This window comes from Anticarsia gemmatalis, chromosome 13 (genome assembly GCF_050436995.1).
Source record: "Anticarsia gemmatalis isolate Benzon Research Colony breed Stoneville strain chromosome 13, ilAntGemm2 primary, whole genome shotgun sequence".
Classification (NCBI taxonomy): domain Eukaryota; kingdom Metazoa; phylum Arthropoda; class Insecta; order Lepidoptera; family Erebidae; genus Anticarsia; species Anticarsia gemmatalis.
The window spans coordinates 6,417,220-6,434,301 of record NC_134757.1 but is presented as its reverse complement, the minus strand read 5'-3'; the positions used below and the strand labels follow the sequence as shown (position 1 = coordinate 6,434,301).

Here is a 17,082-nt window from a genome sequence, read left to right as displayed (position 1 = left end):
CACTGCACGGTTTTCGTGGAACCGAGAACATCATAAAAAATATTTTGAATTCGCTTCATTGTTTCATTTCAAGGAGCAGTTTTTTTTTTAATTATGACGTGTAGTATTCAGAGCAACGAGTATAGGTAATGAGATTATTGTTTTAGCTATAAAAAATATTCAAATACCGTGTGAAAAATAAGCGATTTTGAAAGACGTTAAAGGCCATTGTTAAGAACGTAACTTTTGTTATGTTTCAGGTATTATAACAGACACGTCTTTAAAGAATACAGCGGAAACCAGTCGCGATTCCATAGAAAGCTAAGTTTTTCATTGTAAAGCTTTTTTTTGTAGTCGCACGCATGTTGCGATTGCGTTGCAGCTGGCGCCAGATGGTGGGCCGCGTGATACCACTATTGAAACCGTCTGCAGTAAAATGTAATTTATTTTTTCGATAGCTGACGTTAGGCGATTTCTACACAATTTAATATAATGTATATTAACTACTATCAGTGGAAATCGGCTGTTTAATCGACAGCCGTAACGCTTTGTTGGTTTATGTTAAAAATACGCTGTATTCGTTTTTATTAACTGATGGAAATAATACTATAATGACTCAGGTCGTAAGTATAGCATCAAACGTGAGCGAAATCAATGATAATAATTTTATAGACATTTTAGAGACTGGAAAGTATGAGACTTAAAGCTTCTTATGTAAGATAATGTTCACTTTAACTGGCAAGAGAAAGTGTGACAAGCAAGCTGCACACTGAAACAAGACTGTAGTGTTATTTTTGTGTGCAGAACTGTTTAAATTATTGTCTTGTTCAGTTCACTGCATTTTGCTGGGGGATATTATATAAGTCTTGAAAGTTTGAACACTGCTGTATTTCAGTGTTATTTACCTAATCATTTGCCTTAATTCCCCTACTTTTTTTAGATATTATTATAAGTATGTATTATTCTTAAAGCTTTGAGGAAAAGTGTAAGTAAAATTAATCAGCCAGCCCCTTGATAAAAATATGTGGCACTGTTGTTTACTACTTGATGCATTTACTATCAAAACATAGACAGGTGGTCCACATAAATGAATCTATTAACAGAAAACAGGTGGAAAATATAAATGTTACCAGAACAGTCAAACAAAACTTATAACATTAACATAAATGATTCATTTAATAAACAAATTCAGTCTCATTATTTAACTCTTGAGCCAAGTCCTCAGTAATGCTGCTTTATTCAACAATATTTGTTCAGATGCTAAGTGTCATGTTACGGTGAATTAAAACATAATGAACTACCACATTAGCATGGTGAATGTCAAATTGTTGAAAACAACAACAATATTTTAAAGCCTTAATAAAAATTACACTAAAGGCCTAAAAACTTTTTATAAATTAATTCCTATTGGCTACTGTCTATTTTATAGGTAACTGGATGATGTGCTCCTATATTATGCATATTGATTTTACTCTCTAAAATTGAGATCTTCCTCATTCATTTAAAAATATTTCAAATGTAATTTAATTGGTTTTTTAAGCCAATAGAGGCAAAGTATTATAACTCCAGTTGTGTACATTTTTATTGCTGTCCATGTACTTACTAAAAATAAATATAGAACTATCAAAAAAATGGTTGAGTTGTACATTGTAAGTAGGTACCAATTCAAATATTTTCATAGGTAGGTACCTACTGTAAAGATGAAAGGTTAATAGATCTTATGGAAGTTGGTATTTTCCTGGTTTATATTAACAAGGAATAATAAATTATTATTTTCCTATCAAACACACAGCTATTGTCAAGTACAAGATACAATTTTGAAGTCAACTTCAATTCAGTTCACACTAAACTACGAAATATATTTTTGGCGGGAATTTTATATTTTTTTTATTTACATTGTACATTAAATTTATGAGTACTTTCTGCACGATTATCATTCTACTGAAAAGTGGTCTTTTGTCGTTATTTTTGTGATTATCCTAAATAATTAATTTAAATGAAAATATTGAGTTTGAGATGCCTTAAATTTTTATCATCACATGTTGGTGTCCCACCGTATTCCACCCAAGAGCATGCAATATTATGAACTAACGAGTTATAAAAATCGATAGGAAAATAAACTAGGAATAGGCAATACATCTATCTGAGAATAATCTAAAGAACACATACATACGAAGTGTGTCAGCTGCATTCTTCGTATACAGTTATATCTTCGTCCGTTCACATCGCACAAAAACCGCAAGAGATTCGACCAGTTACAAATAAGTGTGGTTCAGTTTACACACTAATTATACCTTACATACGAGTGCCGTCCACATACTAAACGTAATGGTATCAATTGATGATTTATACTCTTTTATTTCATATATTCTTACTGCATTTTACTCACCTGAATCGCTCTCAATTTCATGTTTTAGTGCTTCCTTTTTCTTGCCTTTAAAAACTATCTTGTAGGCAAAATGTAATATTACACATAAAAATATTGTAATTCCTCCCATAAGGAATACGTTTAAGTTTTGACCGGCTTGAATATCGCCCATTTTCACTCAAAATTCTTTACGAAAACGTTAAAATAGACACAGAATCGAAAATCACGACAGCTACGATCACGCGGTCACAAAGTCACAATAACTAACCACAGATACCCTAACTTGACTGAACTGATCGACTTCAATGAATGAATCATTTATGGCAAATCATTCCTCGAGCTGCCCGGCCGGCTGGGCTGTGACGTCGCTGTCGAGTCGTGTGATAGTGACGTGCTTTACAAATGTCATAACAAGAATGAAATATGAGGTAGAAATCATTAGGATCGTCATTTTAGGAATACTTACTATAAAATGTAATATTTCTAATAGATACATAATATATTTCCGATGTCAGCTAGCGGCGGTTTTCGATGACCTGAGTATAGACTGAAAGATTGGATTTTTAATCTCTTATCTCAACGCCGCGCAGAGCACAAATCTCATCGCTTATTTATTATCTGAGTGGACATAAGATATCTTAAAAACACAAATAGAGGAAGACTTGCATTCATTATCTAGAAATTACTGATGCAGATGACTAGATTCTTGATAATTTCATAGATAAAAAAAATATATTCTCGTGAAACATTTGTTTCAAGTGGTTATTATTAGGATAATATTTTAACTTATTACTATATAAAAAAGTTACGTACAAAATACGTGCATAATTCAAACAATGTTTGTTATGTATGCTGTTTTAAATATCCAGAATAGATTAAAATTTTTCATTTCCGCAAATTACGAAATTTCACTGGATCCAAAATTTTAAATCCCACAAGGGCCACAAGTAACGAGAATGAAAATTGGGTGCGGGATTGGAAGCCCTAGTTGCAATTTATCACGGACAAATCAATAAAGTTTAAAGTTACCCGGAAACAATAACAGTCTCAATGAAGAATGCCCTGACATTGACACTGGCTGGCGTAGAAAATTATAGATGTACTCTATAATCGAAAATATCAAAAAGAAAGAAAATATAATAGTAAGCGTGACATGAAACACTAAAGTTATTTTTTTTACAATTTTCTAAATAATAATATGCCGTTCGGCCGTAGTAGAAGCCGCAGGTAAGTGGGATTCCACCGACTAATTTTACTAAAATTTTATAACAATAGTAGTATACAGGTATTTTTAAAACTAAAGTGTTAAAAAAGTAAGATAAAATATAAATGTTATCATAAGTTAGAAAATAAGTTCGATTATTATTACTATTGCGGTATGTAAGTTTTAATTAGCTCGCATTTGATTATTATTCAATTTGGAAGGTAAATCAATTTTAAAAAATGAACGCATCTAAAGGGTAAGAATTTTTAAATGTTGGCTGCATTGACATTCGTTGTCTCATTCTAAAAGTGACGCACGGAAATGAAAGAGCGAGAAAGCTATAGTGTTCTAAATTTAAAATTTCTAGAAGAATTATTTTTATTCAGTTGGCATAAAAGTGTTAGATTTGACAGCTAAGTGTCAGTTTTATTGGAAGTGTTGATCTTACAACAAGGGTTTACGTGTTACCAAAGTTTTAAAGAAATATCTAAAATATGCCTCGACGTGGACGATCAAGTCCTCCTCCTGCACCTCCGCGACGGTAAGTAATTGCTAATTATGAAAAAAATATTGATCTTTATTATTTCATCATGTGGATATAACCTAATTGCGATCATTGTTTTTAGGGCTGCTCCTCCACCGAGCAATGTGCCAGCTCATGCTCCTCCCGCTGCTCCGGCTCCAGTCATGGCACAGCCTCAGCAGCCGTCCCTGTTCGGACAGATGGCAGCCACCGCTGGTGGTGTAGCTGTCGGATCGGCAGTGGTGCGTAAATTTATTACGTAATGTAAACATATAGTTGACCCTAACCTCTACAGGTTAGTCGAAGTGTCGAAGTAGATAAATGTTCGCGATCTTCTTCAAGTGATATTTCATTTTGCTTCTTTTACAGTTTCAATAAGTTTGGCATGACTCCAAGTGATATGCAGACGGTCACATGTTATCGTGACGTTATCATGATTCATGGCTTTTTGTTTACATCAATTGATATTTTGCACAATAAATATTGCGATTGCATGTTTCATTATTGGCGTGACATTCAAATTACGCAGTCTATGGCCTGTTTATTTACAAGTTCCCTGAAGATATTCTCTGTTTACAATGTGGAAAATATTTGCGTCATAGTTATTTTTCTTTGGTTGCAGGGTCATATGGCCGGCAGTGCTTTAACTGGCATGTTCAGTGGTGGCAGCAGCAGTGAGCCTGCACAGCAACAGCAAGCACCTGCACCAGCAGCTCAGACATACAACCAGTACCAGAACCAGCCACCTCAGGGACCTTGTGCTTGGGAGATTAAGCAGTTCATTGAGTGTGCTCAACAGCAGCACGACCTCTCACTCTGTGAGGGCTTTAATGAGGCTCTACGCCAGTGCAAAGTCAACAACCATATTTAAATTTTACAACTGTTATTCCAAAGGTGCCATCCGAAAATTAAATCATCATGATTTATACTATATTTCAAAATTCTTTTACCAAATTATGTAGAAAATGTGTCCACAAGGTGGTTTCAGTTGGTTTACTTGACATTAAAATATTTTACATGAAATTCTTAAGTCGGCGCCTTCCTAGTAGTTACTATCACTGACTACAACGGAGGAAATATGATTTCCTTAGAACATTAGCAAATTTATAGTGCTTTTATTTTATTATTTAAGACGATTTATTGTGATGTAGAATTCTATAGACTCAATTTATCTTTTTGTTTTATGTAACTTTTAGTACAATAAAAAAATTATAAAATACAAAAAAAACCTATTCTATTGTTTCATTTACTATGATGAATTATATACCCATAGAGCCTGCAAAAGTAACCACCTACTTCAATAAAGTTCTCTAGCTCAACAAATTGTATGGTATTGTTAACTATCTGATTACATTGCAGGCTCCAACCAGTTTAACTCTAGGGTTGGTTCTATCTGCTCAAAAACGAAAAATGTCTTGTTGTGGAGGCTCAAAGCGCAGACCCAGAGAGTACTTACCTATTAAAATAATTAAATGGTTTTGCTATAATCAAACAAAGTTTGGCCCATACTTATAATATGATAAGATGATACTCATGCCTATACAATAAACTACTTGTAATTGCAAATAAATGAAAGGCTATGGCTGAATTTGATTGGTTAAGGCAGTATTATTTTATTCGACAATTGTTTCTTTTTATTTCTAACGTGGACATTCAAATACAGTGGGGGTAACCAACGAAGGTACCAACATGCGCCGGCGCATACCCCCCCTATGGTTGTTACTCCTCCGAGGCGGTCATTGTTCAAAGATGCCGCTGCGGTTGCGGGAGGTGTGACTGTCGGCACAACAATGGTATGAATACTTATATTAATCATATAAATCTGTTAATCGATCAAAATTGAGTGTTTAAGACTTAAGAAATTGAGACTGCCTATTTTATTTTCTTTTCAGCTAAAAATTTATAAAGTTATCTAAGCTTATTGTATATCTACGTTTCACTTATCATAACATATTGGTATTTTAAGGGTCACGTGGCAGGTGAAGCAATAACGAGTCTGTTTGGCGGCGGCCGAAGACGTGAAGTAGAGCAAATACTGCCACGAAACTATGACTTTAACCATGAACCTACTGGTCCTTGCGCCTACGAAATATCGCAGTTCCTAAATTGCGCTGCTAATCGTCAAAACTTGGAAGAGTGCGCCGCTTTCAATGAGGCGCTCAAAGAATGCAAGCGTATCAACCGTGCGTATGATTTTAATTTTAAATGTTCAGTCATAATAAAGTAGTTTCTCGAAGCGTTATTGTTGCCAAATTTTTGTTGTTTGCGTATATCACTAACTTTTTGCGTTGTAAACACAGGAACTTATCTCACCATTTTTCTTAAGAAATTGGCTATAATAGAGTGGTATAAAACTAATTTAAAAGGTGATTAATTATGAATTAGAGCAAATACTTCGCCATTTGCCAACACGCCTATCCTTTTTTTTTAACTCATTACTGTCCCACTGCAATGGTCTCCTCCCAAGCAACATGCCTTTAGCAGGTAGATAAAAGTTAAAACCATTCAGTTTATTCGTTGGATCTACAGGGTGGCAAATATAACTGAATCTTATCAATATAAGGGGGCAACCAACCCGAGATAGCCATTATCAGATTTTCTCTTATCTTATTTACCTATTCCAAAATAGTTAGCCACGGGCCACTGTGGTTGTCTTAAGATACGTTATGCCACTGCTAGGGCGGATCCAAAATCGATTTTCTTACATGATCTGCTTGCTACGGATCCAGTTCTTCCCAAGTGGAATAACTCGTTAACATACTTTTCAATGTTGTTTCAGGTATACCATAACCGTCCACGACCTTACCACGCAAAATATCAACCAGACAACCAGCACAATCAATAGCCGTTTGAAATAAAACATCAACTTTTTATCTTTGCTTTTCATTTCTCGTCACTGAACCATAAGCCCCGTTATCAGACTACCAAGTGTCTTGGTCTGAGAAACAAGCCAATCCTCATAACAACTTACCTGGTTACCATTGCACCTAATCCACATAATGTACCTAACTACCATTGCTACATACTACTTTATTCTGTGGTATAAAGCTAGTCATAAGTCCATAAGATGATTATGGAGGTATTCACTCTGTAGATAAGTCAGGCCCCGTAATCAATGTCACATAAGTCACATTCAGATACAGCTGCGAAATGCTGTTAATACATGTACACTGATCCTAACATTTCATATTATTTGAACCAGTGGGAGTGGAGGCCGATCATCACCTCCACCGTATTCTAAAAGGGCGTACTCGCCACCACCAGCGCATACTCCCACTACGACTACTACTACACCTGGACGGTCCATGTTCAGAGACGCTGCCGCTGTTGCCGGAGGCGTTGCTGTGGGGACCACAGTGGTATGGATACCAAATTACCAACTGCTAATCTTAACTGCTATCATCTAAACATACCTATATAGGTTCCCGGCTCTTATTAAAGTATAGCCTTAAATTAGAAATGCCCAATAGCAATTTGCTTAACTCGGGAATCTAACTCGAGAACTCGTGATCTGCATTCAGGTTGTTTTAACTTTTCGCTTTTACGATTTGCAGTACCTATTCACTCTGAATCGATGATAGAGCGTAAAAAGTATACCTACCTACTGTTTTTTTTTGATTCTATGTCAAGTACTTAATGATTTTTCTGGTGTTTCTAGGGTCACGTAGCAGGCGAAGCAATATCTGGCTTATTCGGCGGTCGTCGGCGTGAGGAAGTAGTGAGCGTGTTACCGCAGAACTATAACTTTGCGCAAGAGCCCAGTGGTCCCTGCGCGTACGAAATATCACAGTTCTTGAGCTGCGCTACCAACCACGAGAACTTGCAAGAATGTCAGGAATTCAACGAAGCGCTGCGAGAGTGCAAGCGACGCAACCGTAAGTTTGTAGGGATATATTTGCAGATAGCCTAAAAGTTGTACCTACATCGAATACAACGGACTGCCAAGTTTAACTCGTTATAACTTTTTTATTACGCAATTTTATTGTGTTAGGTCACATTTTACAACATGTACCTTCACTGCTTACAAAACTTTTTCTGTTTCAGATATACCCTAACCCTACAAACAAGGTCAAATCCAAATTCGCACATGAAACCAGAATAATTTTAATAAATTAATTTGAATAAGCGCATTTTTCATTTCATACACACCTACACTAATAACCCCTAAAAATGCAAAGGTTTAGTACCTGTCAGTTTATCAATTGCTAAAACAATTCAGATTACCCCTGGGAAGTTGGTAGATCAAACAACCAGAATTAGTAGAATAATAATATATGACAGCTAATAATCTGCAGCTGATTCGCAGCACTTGACCCGTCTTCAACTACTTGCAACTCCATGCTAAATATAATGAAAATCGGATCAGTAATTTCGCCGTGAAAGTGTATTAATCAGACACTTTCGCTCTCATAATGTTAGTGACTTACGTTTTGGTTTGGGCTTATAGACTAGCCTGTAGCAGGAAAGCATCAATAAAACAATAAATACAGTGTGTATATGTATAAACTTAAAATTTATTTACACAAAAGTACACTTGTGACGTTTTGCAGCATAAATAATTCCCAATTGTTTAGTTAAACAAACAGTTTCAACGAGTTTATTCGAGATTTTGTTTCACATTCCAGTATTTACATAAATAATTAAATTAATATTGATGCATTTCATTTCTCATGTAGTGGTATAATAAAAAAGAATTTATTTAATTTGTGCTCAATACATGAGGCATGAAAGGCGTGTCATATGATATACCTCTGAACTATGTACATAATTTATGTACATAAAATAATAAGTAGATATCTGATATTTTACAATTTGGCACATTAAATTTTCCCGTGAGTTCATTCAGATAAAACTGTAATGCCTGACTTAATAATGAAATTCTTTGGGTGTCCAAAACAAATAGATACTTGTTTTGTGATACTACTGACCAAATCACACAGTAACAATAAACTTTAATAGACTTGAATAGACAAATCAACTGTTGAAGATATAACATGTAATGGGAAGATATAATCCTTGTTAACTGACAAAAGTGAGCAACATTAAAGATGGAATAGAAACTACGTATAACAGATTGTAGACAATATAACATCATCAATAATACTATAGTATTTTAACAAAATATTCGAATCAAGAGTGAGGATTTTCGTTCGATTTTAAAATGTGCATTGTAGCTGCAATGTAGTTAACACTAGCATTACTAGTTGAAAGTGCACAAAGAAAGTTTCAAATGTCGTTTATCTTAATCGCTAATATTCCATTAACAGTACATTTTAACGCTTAGCTAAATCAGTCTAATTCTTAAAGCGACATTAATATGTCTAACAATAAAGCTTAAACAAATGCTATACAAATCATACACTGGAAATTTTCAAGTATTAAGGCCACCATAATCATACGTTATGTTAATTGTTATGCAAACCAATTTACATCCGAAACTAAAAATATAATTAGTAATGTTAAACATGACAAACTAATTATATGTTACTGGAATTTTGTATATTGATACCAATCAATATTAAAATTACATATTCTAAAACAAAGGCGGTCGGTATTTTCACGATATGTATTACATACTGCGTGATTATTTGAATTTAGATGACTTGTAGACATTAATCGCGTAGGACTATTCGAATTATATTTGTATTGACATCTTGAAACAGCATTACGGAAAAATAGTTGACCAGTGAACGGTCATATTGACTTCTGAATTAACAATATCAATGTACATAGTATATATTATAATAACTCCTGTATATATTATCAAACAACAAATAGAAGGTATATATTACAAAGAGCCTAATACTCAGACAAAACTTTGGTCGGGTTATTTCGAATTCACTAACGACTTGCAACTAAGATATAAAGCAACTCAATACCAGCAGCTGGTAATGTGGATCACTGAATATGTTACTTAATGATTCCAAGTTAATTTGTCATTGTGATGTTGATGTGTTTAGCGGTTAGTATTATTACCGTGAACTATTAGCACTAGTACGTGAAAATTTAGGCACTGTCATCACGTGACGATAAATATTTACAGTTATATATAACGCACCTATTTTTATAACATTTATGATTTTTAATAACATTCAATAGAGGATCACAAAATAATGCACCACTTCTTAAGTGAATAAAAACCAATGTAAACGTCGAGCCAGCGGATCAAAGCCCCAACTTCAAAAAATAATTTAAAGCTTCGCATAATTTACAAATGTATACGTTCGCACACATCGAATTTCAGTGCAACGCTAACAACGAACGTGCTAGTGTTCTATCATATCCGTAATTTACGTAATATCCTAACGGCTACATACTAGCAATATATATACAGGCCATCGACAAATTAAATATGACACGTAAATCGCTGATCAGATACCCAGCGTCAGTCGAAACGACGCAAGACAAAGATCACGCAAACGCCCGAGATTTAGTTTCGATAAAGGGTCACAATCGCATCTCCCAGAGAATGAGGTGAGCGTCCTTCGGGTTGGGCTCGGCGGCGGGCGCGGGTCGCTCGGCGGCGTCGGCCGTCTGGCGCCAGTCCACGTAGCCGCGGCCGCCCACCACCGTGAGCACGGAGCGCCGCGCCGCGCTCTCGCCCACCACGTAGTCCGCGCCGCGTAAGCTTCGCGCCGCGTTCCTCGCCTCCACTCGAACCTCGACGCCCGTCGCTTCGGCCCTCGACGACGATCGTTCGGAGGCACTCGATTTCCCTGAACTCGAGTCCGGAGTAGAGACTGCGATAGGAGCGAGTGCGGCGGCACCCGACGCCCCTGAACTAGTTCGCGAAACTCCTCGGAGTGCCATAGATTCTTCGCTACCGGATGACGTACAGAGACTGGAGGCGCGCGAGTCCACCGACCAACTAGATAAATCGAGAGATCGCGGGCGACCGGCGCGCATTCGTAATCGTCTGTCGAGCGTACTCACACGGAAGGGTATCGCGGCCAGCTCTGGGTCGCTTCGTCGCAATGCTTCGCCGCCAGATCCGCTCACATCCGCCTCCCCGACGCAATCTTTCACGAACATCAAATCTCCGTAGAGTCCGTACACGTCGCACGCATTCAGGTTAGCACATTTTGGTAGCGTTTTACTCAAACGAACGTCTCCCGGTTTCTTTCGCCGCACTACAGCGGATTGAACACGCTGCGGTCGGTAGGGGCTGGCGTCTTCAGACGTCCGTCGCTCGAGTTTTGGTTTTTCATGGTCCTCTTTCCCGTCTTCTTCTTTGAATTCCTGCAAAGTGACGGTGTCGGCGAGAGCGCGAGCGTTTGACAGGTTCCGACGTACAGTGTTCACGTCAACGTCTTTGCTTTCGGGTAAAAGCGAGAGCAAGAAGGAAACGGGTCCTGCGTGTGCGTGGTACGACGCAGCGATATGACCTCCAATCAATGGAAGACCTTCCAGTTTGGGCAACGGGACGGTCACGGTGACGCCTGCAGTCGTGCCGACCCACAGCAACCCTTGTCCGGCCATCAAGGCGGATATATAAGCCGGCTTGCTTCCTTCTCTAGCTCCAATAGTCTTCGCCACATCCGCGGCGATGTCAATGTTCTGCAGATGTTCGAAAGTCTCAGCGTGATACAAGCTCACGTAGGTCGAATCCGAAAATGCAGTCCAGAGTCCGACACCTGAATGTGCCAGATACTTTACAGATCTGTCACCATCACCTTTCAGGTCGAGTATACGCATGATTTCGGCGGTGAGTGCGTTTATAGCGAACACGCGCCGTGCGCACGTCGCGTAGATGATACCGTCTACTGGCAGCACGCAGTGGACCGGTTTGTCACCTAACTCTATCGCGAGTGGTTCCTGCAGGGCCCAAGAGTCGTCATGATTTCTCCTGTACACTGATACGCGGCCGTTCACGAGTCCCACGAACATGGCGTCACAATGATACCGTATTTGTGTTATCGACGCTACGGTTGGCACTTCAGTCAATTTCTCTTGCTTCTCGGGTTCAATGGCTGAAAATATGATGATTTTCCTGTCATCGGTGCCGAGCCACACGGTGTCGCCGCATAACGTCGTCACTTGTCGCACACCACGCGCATACTCCATCGAGGTTACCTGGAGAGGCAGAACGGATTGATGAGAAGAGATGCTAGGATAGAACCAAAAGCTTTACATGTTTGAGAGATTATACAAAGTGGTATTTTACCTTAGTGTCGGGCAGGTCGAGAGTGACGAGCGTCTTGAGCTTGGCGGCGCGGTGCGTGAGGACGGCCACGTGGCTGTCGGTGGCGCCCGCCGCGCTCACCCACAGCAGCGAGCGGGCCCGCCGCAGGGACGCGCCGCGACCGCCGCCACAAGACGTGTAGAAACACCCGCACCGGACCTAACGTACAACATAAATTTAGTAACACAGTCGTAACGTACTAACACGTATAGTTATAAACTTTATTGTGCTTTAAAAAGATAATCCATTGTTTCTAATGAAGTAAAGAATTACGGTTTACGACAAATTAATTAGGAAGAAAAGTCATATACATTAATAGTTCTCATCGTTTGCTTACCTCGGTGAGTTGTCGAGAAGAGTAGACAGGCGTGGCGGCGACGAAGAGCGGCATTTTATGAGCCGGTGCAAGTTGCGCCGGTAACCTCCAGGCGGGCGAGTTGGCGGAGGCCTGCGCAAGCTGTGCCAGGCGCAGTTCCGTGGCCCACGCCAGGCGCGCCCCCGGCTCACTCGCTCGGAACGTCAGCGGCTCTTCGCGACCACGTATTGTTAGCTGCAGGCAGCATGAGTCCACCCACGCCATCTCGTCGTCTTTTTTCTAATGTGACAAAAATAATATAAATGTTAAAGTTACAGCAATATAAATTGCTGGAGGTGTAAATCCAGAACAATTTTAAACTTCCTATTCTAAAACATTCGGTCGGTTAGGTCAACTCGGATCACACCAATACGACAAAAAAATCACGGGAGTACAAAACCTCTTGTTCACAATCGTGGAAAGGATAGAAATGGTTAACTATTAGTTATAACGAGAACAAGAGGAAGTGGTACCTGTATGCTGCGCTGTATGTTCTGCAGCAGCGCGCGGAAGGTGTCGGGCGCCACCTCGGGGTAGGGCATGCGCAGCGAGGCGGCCAGGTCGGCCATGCGGCTCACGGTCTCGTAGTCGTGCATGAGCGCCGACATCTCGCTGCACAGCGAGTCGCCCGCCGACGCGCTCGTGGCGCTGGTCGCGCCGGTCGCGCCGCTCGACGTCGAGCGCAGGCTGCCGCTGCGGTTCATACCTGCAGGGACATTTATGTTAACATCAGATTGCCCCGTTCCTGGCTTAAAAGTGTAGTTTAAGTTGTGTAATTCTCTTCCTTTCCCCTAGTACAGTCTGAGTAAATGAAAGTAGAATACCTACCTTTTTCGAAAGATAGTTAAAAAAAAAACATAATACGGACATAATAATATACGCGTAAACAAATTTAATAATTTATGTTTTCTAGCAAATCTGAGTACCCTAATACCGAAAGTATCCTGATTTTGCGTAACCACACAGTGAAATTACTATACTAGTTATAGTTATATGTACCTTGTGCGAGCACTCTACTGAGTGTGGGCGAGGTGCCAGTATCAAGCACTTCGACGTCCTGCACTGGGTGTGCCCACTTGAGGCCGAGCCGCTCGGCGTCATCACTGCCCGCGCCCACCGACACACACACCACTAGGTCATTCAGCAGCAGCAGTCGCCGCGGCTTGCACTTCGATAGCCCACCCGATTGGTTGAATTCCTGTTAAACATTATTAGTTAAATTAGTTTTGTTTTACCTACGACTGTTTCTCGTTAAAATATGTACTTAGGCTGACTGTGTGCATGGCCTAAAAAAAACTCTTTAAAACAACAATATGGTCTCTCCTCCGCTATTGTCGTACGTTTTTTAGCTGCAAAGGACTTCGACGCATTCGCCAACGTCAGCATATCAGACAAAATGAGAATTTACCAAGCAAGAAGAAGATGAGTAGTATTTACCAATTGCAGTAGATCGTCTTGTCTGAGCAGATGTCTCTTGTCAGCGCGAGATGCCAGTAGCCTCGCGGCTCCGAAGCGGGCAGCACCGCCCGCGCCGCCCGCTCCCGCCACACCACCACGGGTTAGGCGACGAAGCGCCGCTCGGAACGCCTGAGAATAATTTATCAAATCAGTATTTTTTTTATTTAAGAGCCTGTTTCACGCCATATGGATAAGTGCCGGAAAACCTATCCGATACATTAAGTGACAGAGAGGTTTAAAATTTGAATTTCGATATCTATAAGAGTTTTACCTGAGTCCGTTCAGCATCTCGCTTCCTTTCATTCAAAGCATCGGCTAGAGCCTCTAGCCTCGTCAAAGCACGTTGGAGAGAAACGCGGTCCGAGTGGCCCGGCGGTGTATGTTTTAGTAAATCCTGTAAAATTAATAAAATATTAAACATTTACAAAAATAATCTAAAAATAGACTTAATAAACGATATTTAAGATCAGCCGATTACGCAGGAATTTATTTATAGTATTAAATTGTACACAAAATAAGCGTGAGCAATCCATTCTAATACTCAATCTCATAGCTAATAGCGAGAGGTCAGGAGCAAGACCAGCGGCTTTACGTGCTACACATTTCATATTACATCGACAATATAACGTAAACGAAGTCACGTAGTTACTCCATTCAAGTTTTAAGTACAAACAAGGTAAGATATTTACATTCCCGTCAAGTGTATCGATAGTTTTGACAGGTTGGTATATACTTAAATCGTGGTTATTCAATATTCATAACACGCATTGCTTATTAATTATCAAACGGTAATCAATACATGCATAAACATAAGTCCACGACAGAAACTAGCCAGTTTAGATTGTTATTTATTACACAGGGTTTCTGCGGAGCATTTTAAGTACGTTTTTCTAGAGACAAATGAAAAACGATATTAGTATCCATAAAGTTATCTGTGCGTATCAACTGAACATTGCAGAATGCAGATAGAAGACAATTTAATACGTACAAGCACGTATACGCAAGTGCGTATACACATTAGCGCATACGTATCCATAGGCACAGAAAACAAGTACCTACATACAAGCTATAAAGCTGCGTCTACGCTAGAGAAGCCGAGCACAAATACGTGTAGTGTGGACTAACTTAAGAGCCTCGAACGTGCTCCACTCGTGCTCGGCTCTCCTAGCGTAGACGTAGCTTTATATGAACAAAACATTGCCTATAGCGAATACACTCTAACTAGAGCACTTTAATTACGAATCCTTACATTTTGTTGAGAAATACGAATGTTTAAAATTCTTCATACCTGTAGAAACATAATGAACTGTGGGAACCGTTGCACAGGCTTCACCATAAGTCCAAAGAAAGATAGTCGATCGTGAGCACTGATTTGCTTGACTTTGAAGAAATCCGCCAGCGCAGACTTGCGCTTCGACTCCATCTTGGCCAGCTCCATGGCAACGGAGAAGTTGTTGATGAAGTCCGAGTATACGTCCAGCACCACGGCTTTTGAGAACGCGTTGAGAAAGACCTCGCCTAGAACGTAAAAATACGGTATTGAGATGTGATAAAGTACCAATTAAGTATATGCTTTATACGTTAGCTTCTTTCTTGCTGGTTTATTATTGAGTTAGTTAAATATTCTTTAAGTAGAGGGTTCATAAGATTAAATGGAAAATGTTTGCTATATTTGAAAATGAAAACTTTTGCCTAATTTGGTTTTGAAACTTTCCGGTTTTACCAATCGCGTGACTTACGCATGTAACACATTATAAAGTAACCACATAAGGTTCAGGGAAAAAAATGTTTCTGAGTTTTAAAGGAAAACCTCATTCCGTTGTCGCACGTAGGAAAACCTGGGTTTAGTCCATTCAAAGCAGGAACCATGAATAAATGATGTATTATGGCCCGTAGTTCAACTTTGTAACGCACTATTAATCTCAAGTCACTTGTAAAGTATAATTAATTTGCACTTCATTTTTTATACAAAAAACGAGTATTTATCAGTTTTCTACATCTTTTAATTTTTTGTCAATATACTCGTCTATGTTATTTTTTCTAAGACTATTAATAAAACAAGATATCGACGTATTTGTTCAAAGTCTACCAATTACGTGTATTATCGCAAAATGCGGGTTACAGTAAAAAAATCTATTACCGATACGATGTTTTCAACACAGCCCGCATCCGTTAATGAAATTAAGTATGGCAATGTCAAAAGTGTGGGTATTGTACTACTTTTATTAGTTAAAGTGAACTAATTACATGGTTTAGTAGGACAATTTGCAAGCCATACATATCTACGTATTTTTTCTAAGATCAGGAATATAAGCAAACGAAGTCCAGTATACTGAAAATCGATAGCTTATGATATCTTTAAAATGTTCTCCTTGTAAGATAGAAGTAGGTACTAAAACATCTTTTTTCATTTTGCCATTTAACTACAATACTATACACACTACACACTACTTTCTTTACCTATTGCAGGGCCTTCCCCCCTTTTAAGACTATGACTGAGCCAGTTCAAAATGATACCAAAGAAATATAATTATTTATTATATTTATCAATAATTAAGGTGTTACCAATTTTTTCATCGCGGTCCCACGTACGCGCGCAGTCAGCGAGCGCGGTGCGGAAGTGTAGATGGCACTGTAGGATGTCGGGCAGGCGGTGGAACAACGTCTGGATCTTGCTCGCGTTCAGGATCGCCGGGCTGCTCTCCTCCAACGGCTTCTTATAGTCCTGGGAAAAATAAAACATTACATTCACCGCTAACGTATCTACTCGTCAAGAGAATAGGAAAATAAATTCAATACAAATTTTCAAATACAAAATACCCTCTATTTCGTTCAAAGTATTTGAAATAGTGTTATAATTTTTGGGAGTTACGGAAATGCAAGTTGCTTGTGAGAAGAGAGAGGGGGCAAAAAACTCACTCGCTTACTCTTTTACTTTATAATTACGCCGTGTATCTCAACGATGCATAATAGGTAAAAACAAATTCAGTGCTGTGACTGAAACGTTGCGTAA

At 39.0% G+C, this 17,082-nt stretch overlaps 4 protein-coding genes across 12 annotated transcripts in view; 2 read left to right on the top strand and 2 right to left on the bottom strand.

Annotated features, from left to right (window-relative positions):
- Positions 1-2,687, bottom strand: part of LOC142978044 (transducin beta-like protein 2) — a 52,962-nt gene extending 50,275 nt beyond the window's left edge. Inside the window, exon 1 of one of the 3 annotated variants that reach the window (XM_076122279.1) lies at positions 2,369-2,687. In XM_076122279.1, the coding sequence (XP_075978394.1) occupies positions 2,369-2,519 (151 nt within the window). In that variant the 5' untranslated portion in view covers positions 2,520-2,687. Of the gene's footprint in view, positions 1-2,148; positions 2,277-2,368 lie in introns of those variants that run through there. The other 2 variants (XM_076122278.1, XM_076122280.1) reach the window with 2 other exon arrangements.
- A 728-nt stretch (positions 2,688-3,415) lies between these two features.
- Positions 3,416-17,082, top strand: part of LOC142977851 (uncharacterized) — a 99,074-nt gene continuing 85,407 nt past the window's right edge. Inside the window, exons 1-4 of one of the 3 annotated variants that reach the window (XM_076121956.1) lie at positions 3,416-3,574; positions 7,277-7,433; positions 7,733-7,949; positions 8,119-8,172. In XM_076121956.1, the coding sequence (XP_075978071.1) occupies positions 3,546-3,574; positions 7,277-7,433; positions 7,733-7,949; positions 8,119-8,129 (414 nt within the window). In that variant the 5' untranslated portion in view covers positions 3,416-3,545 and the 3' untranslated portion in view covers positions 8,130-8,172. Of the gene's footprint in view, positions 3,575-5,737; positions 5,868-6,040; positions 6,258-6,853; positions 7,070-7,276; positions 7,434-7,732; positions 7,950-8,118; positions 8,173-17,082 lie in introns of those variants that run through there. The other 2 variants (XM_076121958.1, XM_076121957.1) reach the window with 2 other exon arrangements.
- Chchd2 (Coiled-coil-helix-coiled-coil-helix domain containing 2) lies at positions 3,933-5,306 on the top strand. The gene is made up of 3 exons (XM_076121939.1): positions 3,933-4,092; positions 4,178-4,316; positions 4,697-5,306. The coding sequence occupies exons 1-3, from the start codon at positions 4,046-4,048 to the stop codon at positions 4,943-4,945; spliced, it is 435 nt and encodes a 144-aa protein (XP_075978054.1). The 5' UTR covers positions 3,933-4,045; the 3' UTR covers positions 4,946-5,306.
- LOC142977848 (rho guanine nucleotide exchange factor 10) overlaps positions 8,560-17,082 on the bottom strand; it is a 34,524-nt gene continuing 26,001 nt past the window's right edge. For all 5 annotated transcript variants that reach the window (XM_076121949.1, XM_076121948.1, XM_076121947.1 and 2 more), the window contains 9 exons: positions 16,635-16,794; positions 15,358-15,587; positions 14,341-14,463; positions 14,049-14,198; positions 13,611-13,809; positions 13,085-13,317; positions 12,594-12,851; positions 12,239-12,415; positions 8,560-12,147 (listed from right to left, as the gene is read on the bottom strand). In XM_076121949.1, coding sequence (XP_075978064.1) covers positions 10,522-12,147; positions 12,239-12,415; positions 12,594-12,851; positions 13,085-13,317; positions 13,611-13,809; positions 14,049-14,198; positions 14,341-14,463; positions 15,358-15,587; positions 16,635-16,794 — 3,156 coding nt within the window. In that variant the 3' untranslated portion in view covers positions 8,560-10,521. The remainder of the gene's footprint in view (positions 12,148-12,238; positions 12,416-12,593; positions 12,852-13,084; positions 13,318-13,610; positions 13,810-14,048; positions 14,199-14,340; positions 14,464-15,357; positions 15,588-16,634; positions 16,795-17,082) is intronic.

Coding starts and splice junctions, on each gene's coding strand:
- Chchd2 (XM_076121939.1), top strand. CDS start 4,046: ATGCCTCGACGTGGACGATCAAGTCCTCCTCCTGCACCTCCGCGACG. Junction 4,093..4,177: donor CCTCCTGCACCTCCGCGACG/GTAAGTAATTGC, acceptor CATTGTTTTTAG/GGCTGCTCCTCCACCGAGCA. Junction 4,317..4,696: donor TAGCTGTCGGATCGGCAGTG/GTGCGTAAATTT, acceptor CTTTGGTTGCAG/GGTCATATGGCCGGCAGTGC.